General features: G+C 34.4%; 1 protein-coding gene across 1 annotated transcript in view; it reads left to right on the top strand.

Moving 5' to 3' along the window:
- The window catches only part of LOC136969607 (kinesin-like protein CG14535), an 82,134-nt gene that overhangs the window by 21,065 nt on the left and 38,911 nt on the right, over positions 1-22,158 (top strand). The window contains 2 exon segments of the mRNA XM_067263840.1: positions 285-408; positions 6,582-6,919. Coding sequence (XP_067119941.1) covers positions 285-408; positions 6,582-6,919 — 462 coding nt within the window.

Raw genomic sequence — 22,158 nt, 5'->3', positions numbered from 1 at the left:
TCTATCCAACTAATGAGGCAAAAAAATTGTAGATAAAGTCTGTATACGTTAAGACTGGATCAATTTCTCTTACCGAATGCAGGGAAGCTTAGCATTGGAAACGTACTTTTCACCCTAAGGTGCTGGGCAACTTTTACTTTTCTAATGGTTCCTATACTTTAAAACGAGAGTAATTACGGAATAAGTTTATTTTAAGAGTGTTATCGCGCATTAATCGACTATATGTATTATATTACCGTCAAGTCGGAAATTATCGATTGATTATTCCAATTATCTCATTACAGAATGTCACGCCAGGTCAAAGCAGCGGGGACAAATCCATCTGTACCATCTCCTGTCGCTCAGCAAGCGCAGAAGTACTTGGAACAGAACATCAAAGCGTGGATGAAGCCGAAACCGCAGGGTCAGGTGAGCAACCTTTCGGTTTTCGCTCGATATGCTATTCATTATCGTGTATATCGCTCGTTACTTTAATATCGTTGATAATAGCCGTGCCAGCAAAGATCAGAGCTAAACCATCGGCTCTAATTTGATATTATATGAGATAGTTACGAGTCGTTGGCTAATTTGTGATGCTATTTTAAAAAATTCCGAGTTTTCTCTCTATGTTTTAATGTATAAAAAAGGTTCCTCTTATGAATTTTACCCTGCACTTCTCTTAAATTTAGCATCTTGAACGAAGATGCTAAAGAAGAGGAGTACGAAGAGTGTTTTGCACGATTAACGGCTTCAATAATATATTTTTTCCTACTATATAAAATTTCCAGTAATTATCTGAGTAGTTAGAATGCTTAAATGAACAGTTAAAGCTTCTTAAACGTGGTACCTATCGGAACTGCTGCTGAGTTTACACATTCCAGCAGCATCCTCGAACCAATATTAATTATCTAGCAACTCGATCGAGACTTTTATTAAATTATCTATAAATAAATTAGTCATGCTTTTTACGATAACAGAATTAACCTTATAAAATTACTCGGATGGTAAGAGTTTTAATAATTTTGTATTAGAATTTGTGAGCAGAATTTTAGTATTTGAATTCTTCTGTGGATCGTCTTCTGTAGATAATGATTGCATTTTCGCCAATTCCTTATGCCGAAATGCAGACTTTGATTTCTAATGTATCATAGAAGAAACTAATTGCATCGGTAAATTGCAGTAATTGTCATATAATGACTCCTTATGCAATCTTCCAGTCATTTAAACAAAGCCTTCTAATTATCAGCGCTAGTTAAATGTTTCCATTATCTCTCTTCTATCGGGGCAATGGTGTGGTCCGATCGGTTAGATATCGGCGCTAATTAAAAAAAATTTCACCCAAGGACACGACAAATTGGGTTTAAAAAACTTACAAGAAAAAGTTTTCCATTCTGCATCTGGCCATTTGGGATGAAAAAAAATTGAAATGATAAATTTAAGTGTTTTGACTTTTTTCGGGATTAATTTTATTTTTATGAGACCTCTTTGGATAAAAAATTGTTTCTCCATCGACTTATAAAGAGCAGTTGGTTTCAGTTTAGATAAAAGAGAGAGAGTAGTCGATTTGAAGCTGAATAGAGATTCAAAAATACATTATTTTGTCGGAAAGAGCAACCTGCTGGCGATCTTCGAAATTTATTTATATAAAATGGTAGAAATAGTAGTAAGAAATACCAGAGAAAACAGTAAAAGTTTCGGAGAAATGTTTTATTTGCTTTCTGAAAGAGCAGACAAATAGATGCAGTAAATCTACCTAAACAGACCTATAAACATGTTTGCTTACTTACTTTTATCGATTCAAACAGAAACAAGCCCTCTTTGACCGAATGTGGTCGCATAAAGAGAAAGCACAAACCATGCAAAACCGCATGTGCCCAAATACATTAGCTGTATCGTGCATTTACTGCACCGACTGCTTTTTCTTATTATGCCGGTTTCATTCGATATTCTCGATAAATAATCAAAAACTTTCCCAACTCGTCCCGGAAAGCTGTCTACTAAGACTTTGTAATTCGAACGTGTCACGTGACCATCTACTCAATGGTGTCACCAAGCACGAGATACCCCTGTACACGTGACCGGGCAGGAGAGCTCCACCCAAAATGGTTCCGAGTGCGTGAAGATTTTTAGTCATTAATCAAACGTGATGGGAATTCTCAATGGTTAATAGTTAGATCAACCACTAAAGCCAACGAGGCACGGTTCCATTAGAAAAACGTCACTGCAAAATCGTCACCAATCGGCCGATTTGATCGGTCTTTCATCTCAGGAAACCTGTTACACGCTGCATTGGGTCCTTCTGTGTCCTATGCTTTGTCAACCATCATTAATAACCAGAGTGCTGACTGTTTCTCAAGCTTCAAAAAACAGCAGAAAATGTGATAATAAATCATTGACATATAAAGTGGGAAGGATTATTCCATCTGGTTGCACCGATTCATTCAAATGCTTCGAGCTTCTACGCCCGTTTCAGCTTCTCGAAACAAGCCAAACTGGCTGAATTTCTCCTTTCATACGGGATAAACTTCTGCGAAGTGCACCTAAGGGTTCCTGACAGTAACGACTCAAATCCCAGATTACTTCAGATCCAATCGATAATTCCTTCTCGGATTATTTAAACTCCTTTAAAAAGTAAGACTTTCTAACATTCAACATTATTTATTCTTCCCTTTAACATCAGTCTTTAATTCTAATATAACTGAAATAATGTAAATCTAATCGTCTAAACCAAAACTACGCAACTTTATATTTAATCAATGTAATATTTTAAATGAAATTTCCAAAGTTAAACACAATGAAGCTAAAAACTTTGATTTTCTTAATGTAATTAAATTTTCAAATCGATATAATCGTGATTTAAATGTGATTGCTTTGCACAATAATCCAAATTCATTTAAAGAGTTTTATTATCGAGGACGTTGAGATCAAATTTTCAAACTTCTCTATAATACGGTTCTTTTGCAGAAAGAATTGCTCTTATAAAATCCCATTCGTGTAAATATGAGTTAGAACAAGAAACTTTGAATAATTCTGGGAACGTGATTAAAAATCAACATTATTGGATTTGTCTGTCCACATTGGAAATCAATATTTTCCATGATTTTTATCAAGAAAAATTATATGAGCTAGCAAAACCGTTTTACTCTATTGAATTGAATTGATAAGAATGTATTCGAGAATTTATAGAATTTTACTGAATTCTCGAAAATACTTTGAGAATGTTAAACAGGGACGACGAGAGGGGAGGTAGGGATTTTTCCCTGGGTCCGGAGAAAACTTAGGCAATGGTTCTGCCCTTATAAATGAATGTTATTTTTATTAATAAAGAGACATTCTACGTATTTCATTGTAGAGTGGTAGAGTGGTTCCCTTTGCACCTTACTGGGCATACAAGCTCTCGACGGCCCTCAAGTATCAAACAAGAAGTTAGAATTTATCATAACATTCTTTTTTCTGCTTTTTTAAAATATGATTCGGAGATATTTTAATTATTCAAACCTTTTTTTAATTAAATTTTAAAAACAATTTTAACAAATTATAATTGATAATTTGAAGGCGCTAATCGAATTTCTATTAAACTGTCAGGAGTCGTATAAAGATTATTAATAATTCTACGATTCGTGTTTGTATGAGCATAAAATTGAGGATTTTGAATTTGATTGAAATTCCATCGCGATATTCGGAAGAAAATTGAGGAATTTTACATTTATTAGGCGGAGAAATCCGATTAAATCATTATAGGATCAACGTTAAAAAATTAATTACCTTAGGAAGACAGAAATGGGTTAGCAAACGGATCGATAAGCAACTAATTACTCGATCGGGATTTTTCAGATAACTAATATTTGCTACCACGTAAGTAATGATCGTTACGTCATTATCCGCAGTATCTGATCTCCGTCATCTTTTCTTGTCTATCCGAAAGCTTTGCAGCCGAACACATTGAATAGCTGATGGAAGGAAACTTCATTACTCTTCGGCGCAACCATTAGAGGATGGGTCAATAGTGTTTATGATAGTAACCGAGTATTTTCACGTCAAACGTAAGATTCAAATGTAATGAAAGAGTATGCAGCTGTGTTGTGTGCTTCGGTAGCCAGGTGGAGTTGACTGTTTGACATATCAGTTTTGTATGAAGCGCAGGGAGGAATAATATCAGTTGTCTCAGATGTCAGTCGACAAACGTCAGCTGTTGGATCTAATTTCCAAACTAACTAGATCTTCTCCTTGTCTGTATTGAGATGTCTTCATATACCATGGAATTGGATTTTCGTTAAATATATATCAGCATGATGTTCCTCATTAAACATTAATCTACCAGCTATTAAAAACTTCTCAAAATTTTTCGAATTTCTTTATAAAAAAAGAGACTAACGATTAATTTTTCTGAAGATGTTTTAATGCTCGATCCTCTCAAACTAGTATCGATGTTTGAAAGAAGATTTTGCTTACGATACTATTAATGATAGTTGGATTCCATTAGTTTAACGTTGAAGCAAGCTTAAAATTTTAACTTTAGTTGGAGATTACAAATGGAAAAGTTTTCAATTTTATGGATTCACCCATAATGTGCCTCATCTGTCTTTTGCAGTAAAAAACAACTATATTTTCTCGTTTTTAGGTTCTCCGTTTCAAATTGAGAGTTATCTTAATGTAAGTCATAAAAACAACATTTATTCTGTAGGACTACTCCAAAAATGCATTTCTTTTAAAGATAATATACTCCTATTTCGATAAACACATCCACGCCAATAAGATAAGACTAGAAAAACAGAAAACCGCCTAAGAAAGATTAATTGGCATCTTTTGTACTTAGGCACTGCTTCTCCTGCAGTCAACCGCATCAATCTCTACACAAACATCAAACTTGTTAGGGAAAAAAATCGAAAAAGCAGGGATTTTTCGTTTTCCTTATCATAAACGAAAACCCCCCTCCTAAACCTCTTTGCAACAGATTTGGCTGAATTACCTCGAGGAGAGTGCCAAAGACAGGGCACAGATAAATGCCCTTACAGACAATCCCCTATCGAACAAAGTAGATATTGTAACCGAGCACAGACAACGTTACGGTTGATATTATCTCCTCTAAAATAGCCAATTTAATTAACACTCAGACTCAATTAGCTGTGAGGCCGAAGGTGTTTTTAGGAATATTCTGGCTCTGCATCGTAGACGGCCATTTACCATTCGTTGCTTGTTAATGGTTCCCCCCTCTCTCGAATCACGCAGAGCCAATTTCTAATGAGTTGTCCATCGTCCTTTGCCTTCTAATGACCCTAATTAATTCGCTCTATTTGACTGGACAAGGAAATAAAGTAGATAAGAGCCACCTCTTTAGAAGATTTATGTCGTTGTGTCATGGAGGAGATTAAATAATTAGCTAGCGGTGTGTAGAAAAAAAGCAAAGAGTTTTACGATGATTGGCTGACCCACGGGGTGCACTCTAGCCATTAAGTTTGCAATTTACCGGCAGGGGGCATTGTTACCGACGCCATTTTTATTTTTCCTTCTGCCAAAGTTTTTAATATCTTGTTTGCTTTTTCGAGAAGAGTTCTTTACTTAAAACAGTTTTCGTGAGACAAGAACGTAGAAGGAGCACAGATCGATGAAAAATGTACATATTCGATAAAAATCATTAATTCTTCCTGTTTATTCAGAGCGCACCTAATATATTCCTCAAAGGTTGACTTGATAACTTGTATAGATTCTCTGATCCACGTATCGATCCTGAGTCTTCTTAAATCAACCACTAATTAATTTCTTTTCGTCTTATATCTCTTGCGAAACCGAATTGACTAGATCCTTGTGGAAATAACTGAAATGACTTTTTTAAAGCCTAGAAGACAAAAGTCTGTCAAGATACAATCTTTCATTTTGTCCATTCAAAAGATATTCCCTTTTACGGAGGGTCCCTGGAGATAATGTCTCTTTTTTTGCTCCGGCACCTAGTCAATCCAGTGTCAGGACCCACAATTTGTCACATGTCAATGTGTATAGCGCTATGTGTTATTCCATACTCCCCGAGGACTGGAAGAGAGGTTGCATGATTGTGGCTGGCTTTGCACCAGTCACGTAACATCTACTGCCATACCGGTGTTGTGTTTCCCTTTTAAAAAGTATTTCCCCCAGACAACATTGCCATGTCCGTCACGTATGTGGATAAGAGCGAAGGACCCACTTCCTTGGTAATCACCCAGGGGAGGACATCCTGTGACGAGTTGGTGCAGTTCGGATTGCAAATATTACCTGTCATCACGTGCCATCACCTTCGACCTTTAACCTCCGAATAGACCACCTATGTACAATATGTAACGTGAACGTGGATCTCAATATGTTTTTAACCTGTGAGCTGTGTCTCTGGCATTCGTTGTTCTTAGTATTTTTCATTTGGCTTGTACTTAACATAAAACACTCGGTGAGAAACTAATTCTTTATCAGCACTCCTTCTTAGAATAATTTAGTGTTTTTATTATCTACACGAAGAGTATAAATTATTCAGGATGTATCGTCATCTCTTCTTTTTAAAGAGGTTTTTTAATAAAGTGTAGCCAAGACATAATGATAATCATTTATTCAACATTCTTTTTTATTTTTATTTTTAGATGCTGTTTCCTTCACCGGTGACACCGACTGGGCATTCTCTGCCGAGAACTAACAGCCCAAATCAACAAGACTATAATTCCAGCAAACAAACTATGGCCCTACTATCTCATACATTAGCAGCAACTGGGGGCTATCCTCCACCAAGTTCATCCTACTTCAGCCACAGTTCCACTTCTGCCGTGTGTTACGATCTTCCTACAAATACAATACCTCATTCTTTATCGTTCAGTGGCTATTCTCACCATTCTCTGCTACAAGGAACATCATTTAGTTCACCCTGTGCTAGTAGTTACGATGTAATTCAACAGCCATCAGCAGCGGCTAGTTTTTTTGCCAGGTGAGTGTTTAAGAGCCACTTTACTATCCTCAATGATTCAATTCGAACCGCGTGTGATGATTTGATAGCATACGATTTCTCCATTAAGTAACGACCAATATATCAAGTCCGAAATCTGACTGATCAATAGATTTTCACCTACTCAAAAAATATATTACACTTTAAAATACTCTGCTTTGATATTTATTTATATAAACTCGAGACAGTTGAGAGGTGGAAGAACCGTAAAACTTTATCTGAAACACATTGAAACTTCTATTACGCTTACTTGAACGACAATAAAAAGAGTGCAGTTCAAATGAAAAAAAAATAAATATAAAATTTTTGAGATTTGTCTCTTAAAAACTTTGAAGTCAAGTCTTTTGAGCGCAACGTATAATTTATTTAAATTTAAATATATATATCTCCGACTTTATTATTTTTATATATTCGATAAGTGTAAACCATTTTAAGTATCAGGAGTCTCTCAGCATTCTTGAAACAAAACAACTGCTAAAGATCTTTTTTCTTTCTCCTTCTCTACTAGAATCAAGTTCTTAACATAAGCAGGTATAAGGGTACAGCTCGACATTTATTTCAAGTTAGAAAAAAAGCAAACATACGTCATCTGAAAGTCAAAACCGTTTTACATTAAACAAACTCCCGCGTGAAAAGCAAAGCAACATAAGTCTTTAGCAGCATCTGAGAGAGAAGGAGGGAGTAAAGCAATTTGCATATTGATCTGACAAAAAAGTGTTGAACGATTGCTAATAGACTATACGTGTTAAAGTACCAGCTAGAGAGATGTGTGTTGTAGTAATTAACTGTTTGCTATTAAAAGCAGGCTAATGAACTTTCTTCAGTTAACAAACCCAGCTGTGGGTGCTTGACCAATCAATCGAATAGTGTGTGACGACCTGAAATATCGTGTTCTCTCAAATACGGCATAGCTAACCCAATCAAGCTTTTTTTCTCTACCCTTAAACCTGCTTCTAATACGATTTGCTTCTTTCTAATTCTGACTAAAACACTCTTTTAGTCTTTATCCTCTCTGTGTTGTAGCAATCAATCCATTTGTTCGGCGTCAACCAGATCGCCTTTTCTCATTAAATCGCATTCTTCTGTCGAATGTCGAGCGAAATGCTATATTTTCATGTCACAATAGCATTTGTACAGCTACAAAACTAAAATATATGATTAGCAATAGACAGTGTAATTTGTTAAAATTTGTTTAATTTTATTTTCCTTCTCACATTCTAGACAGGAGATAATTAATAGGAATTTAATGTAACCCTACCCCATTATTGACGTGAAAATCTCATTGAATCATGAATTTCAGTATCCTCTTACAGGGATAAACGTTGTAATCAGTGTACTCCAGACAAACTTCCTTTCATCCTCTAAAGTCTTTTAAAGCTTTTTTTTAGATTTGTTCTTTTAAAATTAGCTTTATAATTTGGGAATAATCCATATAAAGAATTGATTCGTTGTCTTTGGATAAAGAACAATTTTAGCGTAACGAACCGGGTTTATTATCCGATTTTTAATGCAAATTCAATGTTTACGCTTATTATAATGAAAATAAGAATTTATACAGCCGTAAACTGAGTGGTAATTATAAAAAGTAATTATAGGCTAGTTTACTTTCTTAATTTACATGAAGCAGAAACTGTTATGTAATAAGAATAGAGTAAAATAATTCAAAGGCGTAAAAAATTGGAATAAGAACAAGAGAGTGAAAACCCAGTAATTGTTATTGCTTAATCCGAATCTGAAAGTGATGTCGAAACGATTTAGTAAGCGTAACATTATATGCAAGAAATTCAATTTTTATGAATGTCGTGGGAGGCGTTTTTCGCATGGTTAACGTCGATTTGGTCCATTTTTCCAAGCCATTCGCTTTAAAGTTCTTCAATAAAAGACGGCTGGATAAGTCGAGTGAAAGAGGGGTTGGAACTGGAGATTCCATTTCGAAGCTATTGAAATAGCGGCGTGTTGAAATTACTCAAGTAGCATCAACAGACATTGCATTGACATGCATGGATAGACATGGCTGAACCTAGGAATTCTTTTTTTTTTCCTGATTTCATCCAGGTGTTAGATGCGAAACGTGTTTATACAACAACTAAGCTGTCATGGAAACATTCAGCTCTTTTATATTTCTATCTACAATAATAATAGCAGTAATAATTTATTTTGATTTAAATTATACAGAGAAAATTGAGGACGTGGAAAACAGATTTAAAATCCGTTTTCTCTCTAATAATTTAAACCGAAAACTCATCCATTTGTCAATAGACTTTTATTATCGCATCATATTAAAATCTCATCGAATTGTAGTTTTAATTAATTGTAAACAATGACTGTATGCCTAATATACTTTAATTTACTTAGTGAACATTTTCTGATTTATAATCTAACAGAAAACTTGATAGAAAACAAGGGCATTATAATTAAGAGGGCCATTATTGTATGAAGCGAACATAATGGCAAAAGACAATTAAATGACGTGAAAGAATTTAATCATAAAAATTTTTATGGATGCGTTCTAACAAATTTCACTCCAATAATTTTGCTTCACGTGATCGTAAACAAGATAAACGATAAGATTATATATAAACTTATGGAAGCTTATGTTAATATGTGCAACAAACCGTTTTTGCAGTTAGAATATTAACTCCGTGCTTTTGGATCATTGCTTATTGAGTAAACAATGCTTGTATACATAAATTATGAGGTCAGAAATTCCTCTTAAAATGTCCTTTCACCAATGTTTGAATAGTTTCTAGAATAGTTTTAATATTTAAAATTAATCTGGATTTATTTCGTTTAGCTTGGCTTTAGTAAAGTTGAAAGCTGCGTAAATCGAATACCGACTACTTAATTGGACTTTATTAAATAATGCAGGTACAGGCGGCACACGATTATTATTTTTATTAATGCCGCAAACGACTTAAATTATAAATCACAATTTGTAAAATGTGAACTCCAGTCGAGAACTAGACTGTATCGTTTTAATTAATAAGGTTCATCAGAACAAAGCGTTATAGGGAATAACGGCCATTTGTCCGATAGATGCTTTAATGTCATGATTGATGGAGATACCACCATCACCTTTCATGAGAAAATCACACCTGCTTCGCTCATCGATGCCTGTAAATGTAGCTTCCCTTTATGGCTTTTATGCTTGTAGGAGAAGCATCTCTCCAGGCATACAAAGCTATTTTTAACTCGGTAATAGCCACAGATTTAACATTTCCTGCTTACATTGTCAACAAATGACAGAAAAAAATATATATTCAAATAATTTTTATCATAAAAACAAATATTTAGCCTTAGTGAAATTATAAAGAATGTTTTATCGATTATAATTACCAAGTTGAATAGTCAAGCGTCCATATTTAATTTATTCTAAACGTTGTCAAACATATTATTAATTTCGAAATCATATTAAAGAGTTGCACAACATAACTAACTGTGTAATTAACTTTGAATACTACATTAATCTGCATCATATGGATACCGTTCGTGCTTATATTCTGAAGAATGTCCTCCATCTACAACAAATATATATATATTATTTCACGCTTTAAATGCTTGACAAAATCTATAAACCGGAAAATTTGATATAAGTATGTCTATAATTACCACTCTTATTAGATTTATCCCCTAGTATACCGAAATTAGTCAATGCTTAATTTCCTCATCTCCACTTTATGGACATTCTCCGTCCAGTTAACTACAATACTCCTAATATTCTATCTTCTACCTATACTGTAAATATAACGGCTTAGATAATGGTAGACAATTGTGTACGCTCTGCTTTTGCTAGATAATTGCTCATTATCTAGCGTTTATCTTCGTGCGCTGCCACATAGTTCGATTTCGAGTACCGAATTTGGTACAACGATTAAATGGATAGCAGTAAGCTACGAGAAAAGCGGTGAAGTATATCATTACGTGATGTCCAGCTAGATTAGGCATCTCAATACATCCAGAACACATTACTTATCAACTAATAATCCATCACTGTTGAAAATAGAGTCCGATTGTTATCAAAATACCGAGCACTCCATCATTCGCTGCAGATAAGCAAAGTATATTTCGTGATTCCCTTCGCATTAGGGTAATACCTCTTACTGTGGCGCCATCTGCCGTCTACCTCAACCACTACACAGTAATAGTTTTACTTACCTCTCAGGTGAAAGTGTGTCAACACCGAAGATCGATGACGGGCTTTCTATGGTTTTTCACAAAATTACTTATCACCTGTTTGTGATGGAAGACGTTGAAAGATTTCCTTAGTGTTTACTCAATCTCATTCCTGTTTGCTTTTATTATTACTTTTACTTTTTACACAATTTATGTTCCTCGATTAAAAATTCTTTTCTTTCTTTTCTTTCTTCTTCCTCCGATAAGAAAAGATTTCTCAACAATCGAAATTTATTAATAGATAATTTGTATATAAACAGAGATAGAGAGAGAGAGAGTCTTTGGAGACGTTACAATTAGTTTTGCGAAAATAGTGGGTGTAAGGTGATTGCATGGCAACTTACATCGTGGCGTGGCTAACAATTAAGAATGAAATATTCATCATTGTCATCAATATTTCAAACATACGGGTAGTTTGGAAATCATGGGGAGTTGGAAGCACGCAATGAACTGACTGCTGCTTATAAACAGACTGATTTAGTACGTCGAAGATCAAAGCAGCTTGTGCAGCGTGTGCTATTCATTTTTCTGCTCATCTCTAGAATAATCGACATTTTATATAAATTGCTTTCGTATAGTTTTGCATATTATGAAACGATGCACGATTGGCATTATGCAAATCCCATCTATATTTATTGCTATAATTAATATAATAGTCTGCGTTTTTTTATAGTAGTTGCCGGATAAATAATGTATTTGTTGCTATTTTTGCTTCAAGGAACATAAATAAATTGTTTCCTGAAAGAAAGAATACAGTAGCAACATATACATGTTAAAAAATATTAAATTTTAATGCAGAAATCGTAATAAAATGGAGAATTTTCTTACAGCCTGCTAAAATAAATCACGACCTAATATCGTGTATGTTTTTTCGAATTTTATCAAAGACGTAATCGTATTTATGTCTTTTTATTTGATAGCTGGAGGTATTTTTTCATGTAAATCATAAAATGGCTTTTTTCTAAGAAACCATTATCCAACCGATATTAAAAAAAAAGGATAATTTTGATAACATTTCCTATTATAAAAGATCGTTAATCCTTTCTAGGAAAAAGAATGTTAGCTGTGATAAATGTGGGCAAACAAGTATTTTACGAATTAGCCATAAAAATATTCCTTATTCAGCCATATGGCTAAAGGGATAAAGGATAATAGCATGTAGCATTGTTCTTCGTCCAAACTGTCCCTGAACCACATTCTCATACCAAGCTATTGATACGTATCATCCATTCAGCACATCTGTTACTCCACTTCTGCACAGTGAAAGAATTCCTTACAGGCAGAGGGCAAACAAACCACAATTTTCTTCTTTTCTTGCTGACTAGACTGGAATGATCAATGACTTTGTATCTTGACCAAGAGTTAGATGGGTAAAATGTGCGGACATGTCCAGACCCTAGCTATTGGACCCTCTTTCTATCTTCCTTAATCATTTTAGCCATCCGTCTTATAACCCGGCAAATACCCAGTTTGCTTTTACTTCTTGGTCGAAAGACTGATGTGCAGCTCCTCTCCACTTTCTTCTAAATGATCTTTTTTTTCTTCTCCATTTATTTTTTTTACTTCGCAATTAAAAGCCTTATTGTTGTAGCTTTTAATAAATGTAAATTTTTCTACGACTCCCGATGTTAATGGAAAATTAAGACGAGACCTTAAAAAATTATTATTTTTTTATCTTTCTCCTACTTTGCCTTGATAACTGTAATGATGATTCATTTTAATGTTTACATGCCTTATTAGGAAACATATTTTACCGACTTTTTATAGCTATAAACTGACTTTTTCCACTTCTCAATTGATCAAAATATGTAAATTGATATCGTAAGTTGATGTTAATTAATAATCTTTAACAACTTTTTATACCTTGTTTAATTAATGTAGTAATAGCGATAACTTATATTTAATTTAGTCGTATCTGAATTAGTAATTAATCAGACAAAAATGTACGATTAAATTAATCATAGTGTTTCAGTTATAAATTCGGAATCGGCTAATATCATTACAGATATTACCATGCAATGTCATTAAAATCAAACGTAATTTGACATATTACGTTTGAATATACTTCTACACTGAAGGCGTGATTATCGACGTATAACATCTTTAAAATTTCAAGTAATTTAATTACTTATAGATTTCTATAAATGAATATAATTCCGCCATTCTGTTATTCACATCAGTTGTTGAAAGCAATAAATGTAAGGCATACATAAATTATTTTTTCTTCGGTTCATTATCCCCTTCGGAGAATAATTATGTAAATTTTATAACCATTTATAATTTTTGGCAAGTTAAAATTTTATTTTTTCTTTACTACTTTTTTGGAATTATTTAATTTGGGATAATAAATGCACTAAAAAGAAGCAGAGAATTGTTTGCAGAGCGTCCAATCGAAAATCTTTAAGGAAGGAGTATTATTATGAAGCACATTAAAACATTATTCTAAATAATAATGACCTGCATTGTCTGGATCTCCCATTATCAAGGCAGAGGAAAAAAAATCTTTAATTCTACTTTCCTTCCTGGACTAAATCTTTAAGGATTAAAGCTTCTCCGTCGCGAAACTTTTTATTCTTATTCTAAATTTGCTATTTTAATGATTTGGATACAGAAAGAAGCTTTAACTGTTGAAGAAAAATCAAATTCAGAATTTTAATATTCAAATGAGATAAGCTTTTGATGGCGAGAAGATTAAATGATTAAACTCTAACAGTTCACCTTACAAATTTTACTGATGGAGAGGAGATGCTTTCCTCTTCATTTACTGGAAGGCGCGGGGCACTTTTTTTCCTCTAAAAATGTGAAGAAAATTGTTTGTAGGTATCTACATTTCGATACTTAATTGAGTTTTATAATTATACTCGGAGTGTAAGGATGAATAATTGTCTTATAACTTTGCTACTGATGAAAATTTATATAGGGTCCTAGGAGAGAAAATTATCAGCGAAGCGCTGGTCAGTAATGACCACGTCTCTTATCGATTTTTCCCGCTCTTGATTTCAAAAATTCCTTATTGTCACAGAGATGTTATCTCGAGCTGAATCGAAATAAATTCAACATTATAATACAAGCTAGTGATACTATTATATTCCTCTCAGGAGAGAGTATGTTCTATCATGGGCCATTAGCCAAATCGCTGAAAGAGGACGACAGTGTGTTGTTAGTGCTTTGTCATACAGTAATTGGGTTTAGAAGACGTTTGTTAGTAAGGCGGTCTGTCATTTGGGATATTCCATGGAACAATCACGTTACTTCTTATTATAGCAAACCTTGTGTTGTAATAGCATTAAATGTCAGCCTGATTGGAAGAAATGTGAGATTGTAGTTCGTCACCGAGGCAAAAAAGCACTTCTTTCTATCCCGATTTTTTAAATCTCATTGTTTGCCAATTTTTTTTTTTTTAATTTGTTGCCATTATTCAGTTTGACGTACGAAATATTATAAGAGTACTCGAATTTTTTAAAATATTTTATTTAATTTATCAATCGAAAGAAGCGTGACAATGAATATAATGAAAATTATCAATTTTTTCAATGATCATTCCTGAATTCTGTCTTCTCTCTTAAACTGTTAACTCTTCTTATTAACCAGGAAGAGTAATCAATCACTAGATTACAAAATTATCTCCTATTTTTGTTCTTACATATTAAACAAATTCCATCAAACCTTGCATCCCATCCAAAAAAGCGTGTAATTAGCGAGTTTAGGTGAAGAGTTGTGTCATTTCCCGAAGCAGAGTGATGTTTTGTTACCTCATATAAACTTAGTGAACAATCGACAAGCCGAAGTTCAAAGGAACAGAGTTTAGTGGAAGAATGCAGTGAGGAAGGTCAAGGTTCATCAGAGATGAGTCAGAAACCATCCTAATGATTAGGAGAAGCGGGGGAGTAAATTAATAGACGCGTGTCTTGCCGTTTTAGTGGTATCACTACCCTGATGGGGGTTTGGTGTCATCAGCAGTAACGTTCAGTATAGTCATGCTCTCTAATTTACCCTGGTGCCACTCTAATTGAATTAATTGTGGTGAAATCACACAAGTTGTTTGTAGCTAAGTTCCCTCCCCCGATTCTCGTGTCCCTGGAGAGGACCAGCTATCACAAGTTGTTTGTCAAGTCCTGCTTAGGCGTAAATCACAAGAGGACGACATCTCGAGGGAGCTGTGATATTTGTCTATAGTAATGATACACTTGTATTTAAAATGGCGGAGGTAATGATGCCTCACAACAACCAGTTTTCTTTTTTATCTTCTGTACAAATTTTACAACTGATCCTTCAGCTTTTTTAAAATATATCAAGTGCGTACGTTTCAGTCGAGAAGAAATAAAGCCTTATTAATTAAAAAAATTCTTAATTAATATAATCCGATTTCAAAAATTGCTGGTGTAAGTTTACTGAATTATTATTAGATTTTTTTAAAAAAATTAATTAAGAACTGTTTCAAGAATTAAAAAGGAAAGAAAAAAGAATTCCTGGTCGAGAAACAATGAAATGTTTCATCTGAAAAATAATCTATCGAAAAATTCCAGAAAGAATTCGCGCATTTTCAATATAATGAGAAAGAAAATAAAGGAAATTTTTGTATCCAAGAATATCTCGTGTAAGGACTTTGTTTTTGGCTTCATTTCGCGTTTAATTTGGCGGAACTCTTTGAAAAATATTCATGCAATTTGTAAGATGTATCCAGTTTTTAATCCTATTTAATTCTCTAAATGAATATACGATATAGTTATAGTGAATGGTGGAGGAGAAAAAACAAGAATTTATTTTACATAAAAATTATAATTTTAAACAGGTTTTCTTGAATTAAAAAACTATTTTTTATGTTATACTAGCGAAAAAATCCTACCTTATCACAATTATCCGGAGCCATGTTTAATTCATCAGGCTGTCAGGTACACCTTTCAGGTTTACTCTTAACATCGAAGTTATATTCATCGGAATTGGATGATAATAATAATGAGAAATCCGAGATTAGGTATAAACTAATCTTTAATTTGATTAACACGATCGGAATTGGCGAAACATCGATTTTCTGTCTCCGAATTGTTCGTTGAAGCAGAAACCTAATTTTATACCATTACTATGCATGGATGAGCAGCCAATGTAAACATTCTTAACTAGCGTGTGAGTATAGGGCTGGCTAGACAGTTCATTTATCATATATCCTACAAGAGGAAAAACAACGCCGTGACACACCCACTTCCACTTTTACATGAGTATTAAGCAAAAGAGTCGCTTTGTAAAGGAAAATTAAGTCATCTGCTTTACTTGTCTTTATTCCCAGCTTATTTTTATCATTTATAATAATCTTTAACGCTTTTCCAGCCATCATTAAGCCATAAAAAACTTCCTTTTAGACAACTGGATTAAGTTAATCCGGGATTATATCTCTTTTAGACATTTTAATACAATTTATCGATTCGTTTCCAACCAAATTTTATTGCTCTTTTGCTTACTTTTTACTCGATTTCGTAATTTTAAAGTTAAAAAGTATTGAAAATATTTTGAATAAATGCTTTAATTGTTTGAAAATGGTCGCACCACTCGGCGTTTTGGGGTTAGAATGCGTTAGAATTTACATCAATTAAATGGGAAGATGGTGTAGTGAGTCGTATCTTGTTGGCTAAAATTGACATCTTTTTTCAACTAGAGAAAGCTCCCCCGAGGCAGTGTAAAAAAGAAAATAAAAAAAGTAAGTAGGAACTTTCTCTTCCGTCCATTCCTTTCCATCGACTCCTTTTCCTGTTCTTTGATGGAAAAAGTGAATGTTGTGGTTCTCCTATTTATTTGTAAGGTGCAGAAAAGTCCCCATTACATACAGCCTTAAACCATTCGGACACATTTCCTCTTAGAAGATCTTTGCCAAAAGAACCTAACAAGAGGTCCCGGTGCATTACATCCAAGCCACCTCGGGCATCTTTGTTCTGAAATGCAACCTTTGGGACCTTCACTGTTAATCAAATTAAGATTCCTCTCTGGAGTCTTGTGCAAGCCTGACGAATACTTTGCCTTCTGCAAAATATTGTTCTTCACTTTTCGAATATAATTGTTGGTTCTGCTTACATATGACGGGATTATGCAAATTCCCTGCTACAGTCTAATATCTCACCTGAGACTTTTTCTTTTTTTCTCTTTCTCTTCCATCTTTGCAGTTATCCAGGCTTCAAAAATTCCTTTTTCTTTTTCTCTGGGAAGAGGTATGTTGTTTCTTTTTTTACAACGTATCATAACTCAAAATCGATCATGCTAATTTTTCCCGGTTTTCGACAGGTTTTTAATAAAGGTTACAGCAAAGATTTTTGTTTTCAAAATTAAGATTTTTTTGTGTGTAAATTTTTATTTAGTAGATTATCGACTGGAAAAATCTGCTCTCGAGGTTTTTCTGTAATTATGAGATTCGTCCAAATACCAAAACTCAGTATAACATTAATAACATGATATGACTTTTTTCCTCCTTCTCGAAGATCCCTTGACATTTTCTCTCTGAGATCTGCCATGTGACAGATTTGTCATTCGATTAAGCCCTTCCAAGATGCGCAGGGCTGGGATTGCTGTATCTTATTTTCCTCCCAAATCCACCTATCCAAAGACGTGAGATTTTTGAAGATGAAGTTGCAGTAAAGGGTCCAAGAATATGGTATTTGGCAGCTTTATTTTGATTGACAACTAGATATTCTATATCCTTAACTCTACTTACTCCAAGACATTGTCTGTCAACGGCCCGAGCAACAGTCTCTTGTTTGACCAACTATAAGATTTGTAGGGTTTAAAGTAAGAAAAATCTAGTTGAAAGCAAAGTATTGCACAGGGAAAAAGTATCATTTTTCGATGGCTTATTGGCTATTGTTATGGTCAATAATGTCGCCTGAGTGGGGAATTCCTTCTCTTAGATTTCACTCCAAATTCTTGATATATAATACGAAACATTTCTTTATTTCCTTCTTAGTTATTTTGAAAGTAAACAGGAAAGCGAGTTATAGTGATAAATTGTTTCGGTTATAAAACTTTGATATTACTGATAACGTCGATGGAAGAAGTAAAGTTTCTTGATGCGAAAACCAATAACAAAATCAATTTTTTCAATTTTTAGAGATTGAATTAAACAAATAATTGTATAGAAACAATGCCTACCGATAGTATATTTTTAAAACCAGCGACTTCAGAGGTCCAGGAACTTGACAAAAATCACAGGATAGACAAACAAACGGACAAAGCAGAGACGTTATCGGCAAAATTAATTCAAACTGAGACGAGTGCTGCGATAAAATCGGATAATTTGCGTAAGAACAGGAAGATAAAGGCAAGCGAAAGAAAAACCGGAAAGTCGGAGACGTCACTTGGATAAACATTCTAATCGACCCTAATTCTACATTTAAATTTTAATCGATTCCGAGAAGATAAATACCTGAAATGTTTTCTCAAGCAATCAGTAACAGCTTGAGAGGAAAACTAAATAAAATGGGAAAGATTATTTAGAGAATCAATAAAATTTAAACAGAATAAAGTATTTTTTCCCCTTTTCTGAGAAAATATTCAATTCCGGAATGGCGGAATTGGGATTTCGATAATCTCATTATTATATTCCCAGCAGAAATTTGGTTTGTAATCTTCGGCCGGCTTCTTATCTATTTTCGTCTTTGTCCGTGTTTCCCTTTTTGGACTCCACCTGCCTTCGCTCTCCAAGTGATGACCGCTTCCCTCCCCCTTTTCTATTATTTTTTGACGACGATTTTGTTGACAGATTGTCTCATCAGAGCCAGGACCGAGTGCTGAAGTTCCTTATTGAACCGGTAAAGTCAATATATAAATGACATCATTTATCACCGCCCGTAATGTGCTGTGTTTTTGTTTATTTCCGACCCTTCCGAATTAAAATATATCGTTTTTCTAGCGCTTTCGTCAGTAGTAGTGGTAATATCCAACTAGTTTTCTAAGATAAATCGAAACCAGACTGGGGCTGGAATGATCAGAAAATATCAAATTCTAATATCATAGCGTCTGCAACCGCAACAAGAAAGTAAAATTTTCCCGCTCGGCAGTAATACTTTAGTGGTCCCTTACGTAATCATCCGGCTCCCTCCTCCATTAGCCTCATAAGAGATCCATATTCTTGCCAACATCTCCTACACATAAAGCGATCGCCTGGGAGCGTTTCCACATAACACGGGCCATCTATAATTTTTATGTAGCCTCCTCCTCTTCCCTCGACCAGGTGCCGAAGGTCCACTGCATATTTTTATGGTTAGATGCCTTATATAAAGTTAATACTTTACTGGAGATAGACCTTCTAATGGACAGCTTAACGAAAATTTGGCTTTTGGATTCCCTCCGTCCCCCGACAATTCAATGAAGCACGGCGATAGATTTGTGAATAATACGTTTCCATCCATTTTTATGGCTTTCAGGATTAGGTTCGACTTAAGTATTTACCATATTCATATGCATTTATCGTATTTTCAACGACAAATTTTGTCTTTTTTTTTCTATTGAAGATATTTTTTATTACATGAAAATGTATGCCTGTGTTGAATTTGTTTTTTGTTCAGGGATATTTTTAGCTTTATATAATCCCGAAGAAAAAAGGAGATATTAGTTTACGTGTCGAAGAAAAGCGATTATGCTATCGACTGGTCTGTCAGTATATTGTCAAGCTTCAAATTTAGAATTATACAATAGAATAATAACCGTAAATCAGGCCCTATATAGAATCTTCTCACAAAATTTCAAGTGAGAAGTGAAGTAACTCACTTCAATAAAAGCATCTTTAGCAAATTACGTTTCGCTTTTAAACTGCGAATTATGCTATTTCGATTAAGCTGGTGGCATTTATTTAGGCCATTAACCAATAGGAACCCCGAAATAGGCAACGTAAACCTTAGCAACGTCAACAACTTCGAGAATTTAACAGAATTATTACCAAATGCGCTGTGAATACTAATTTTAAGATAAGTAACATCAACTTGTAGTAAATTAATTCATTAAATACGAACGTTTAAATCTCCTTTATCTAATTCCTTATTCAGTCAGTCGCTTTCAATTGAGTTTGAATCATCATTAATGTCAGACAAATGGATTTACTAACTCCAATCGTAAGTGGAAGTGCAGATGAGTCGAGGTCAAAGGTGATAAATATTCGTGCATGGTTTATGTTACTACTTTTCTTAATTGCGTAAAAGGGCCATTTTTCTCTTTTGTGGTCAACCGAAAATAAACTGCCGCCGGGGAAAAAAAGACGATTTGGCATCCCATATCTGGATCTATCCGGCGATAATCTGATTTATTGTTAGCCGCAAAACCGGGATTATTCGGATGATGCTCCGTTTCTGTAATGCTTTCTTTATACCTAAGAAAGATATATTTATTTATCTTCGAGACTTTTTCAGTGTTAAAATTTTGAAAATCTGCTTCGTTTCGGTGAAGAATAATGGTAGAACCAATAGATTTGCCTGTAGATCGGGCAAGGAGCTGTTCTAGAAACTTGTACAGCAGTTGACAGCCCGCGACCCAGCTGGATATGTGGCGGGATAAACACAGACCTAGTTGTTGGCAACAGCACCAGCTGGGCACAGACATTGGGAGGAGTGAAGAAGGGATGCTCCGCCCCACGTGAAGACAGGAGACACAAAGTTTGAAAGTATCTTTTATACAGTTCTGAGACGGGAATGGCTGAGATTATGTGGGATAGTGATTTGGACGAAGATCAAATCTTGGATGAATTGCTCGGTTTGGGGTGAGGAAATTTATCTTTTCTATAACTAACTTAATTTTTTTTCCGTATCAAACCCGACTTCGTAGTTTATAGTCCCGAACAGTATAAAAGTAATATACTTTACGTTATATGAAACCAATTGCGAAAAAATTGGCAAATAATGGATATAAACTGGGATCTTTAAATGGTTAAAATGATGTTTGGACTTGGAATTAGTGTGTGATAGCATTTAAGCGCTTGGAGATATCTTTCTAGAATCTCAATTCAAGTCTTCTAGAGAGGAAAAGGAAAAAAACGAGCAAAGAAACCCGAGAGCTTCCCATGAGTCAGGGTCTTATCGATTGCCCAGTTCCGGAACTTTCAAAGTTTACAGAAGAGAAGAGTCAGACGAGGTAGTTCCCCACCCTCGACTAGTTTCGCTCCCAAGTCACGTGCATGCTACCAATCTCTGTTGTGTCCACCTATCTTGACAGCTAATACCTTCTTCAAGTAACTGTGATCAGTTGGAAAGACGCACGCTGCATAACTAACTTTCTAAATCCTATCTAACGCCTTCCATTACTTTTAATTAAGAGACTGATAAATAGCATTTAATCTGAATCCAAAAACAGAGATGCTATATCGGGGATACTGTTCGAAATAATGTTATCCCAAAAGCCTACATTACCACTAATGTGATTCGTTTCATTGAGAGCAGAGTGAGTTGAAGTAACAAGTTTTCTCTCGCCGGTAAGTTCGTTAAGTTCTGTATGGTTATATTCGTCTCGTGTTCTACAACCGAAGCCTTAAGGGCGACGGTAGTTAGAGCTACCTTATCTCTCCAGTCATTTTTTCCCTACAAACGCATGCATTGACTATGAATTGATTCTTTTGCTCCGGAAAAAAAACAACTACTTGACTAAAAATGCAATTGGATTATTCACATCTGCTCTTATTTATTATTATGACAGCATTTATTATTCCTATAATGATGAGATGTATTGTAGGCTGCATCTATATTCATGCCTTATTTCTTTCGCTAACAAAAAATAAGACTTTTTATGCTGCTTTCTCCTTCCGATGTAAATTAACGCACATCCATACAAATTACATCCAACCATGTATTATAACAAATTACAAAATTTATATTTCTCTACGACTCTTGATGAGGAGGAAAGAAGATAAATTCGCATGAATTAAAGAAAAGAAAGGAGGGAAAAAAGTCGCCATTTTTTATTTTCTATTGACGAAATTAGCCAATTATATTTAATTTTTAGCGTAATAATAAATATTTGGACGAGAAATCATTCCGGAAAACTTTACTTTTTTTAATTCTAATTCGTAAGAATAATCTTTAGAA

Source organism: Centruroides vittatus, unplaced genomic scaffold (assembly GCF_030686945.1).
Source record: "Centruroides vittatus isolate TY-2023 unplaced genomic scaffold, ASM3068694v2 contig_18, whole genome shotgun sequence".
Classification (NCBI taxonomy): Eukaryota; Metazoa; Arthropoda; class Arachnida; order Scorpiones; family Buthidae; genus Centruroides; species Centruroides vittatus.
This window is presented reverse-complemented; position numbering and strand designations above follow the sequence as displayed.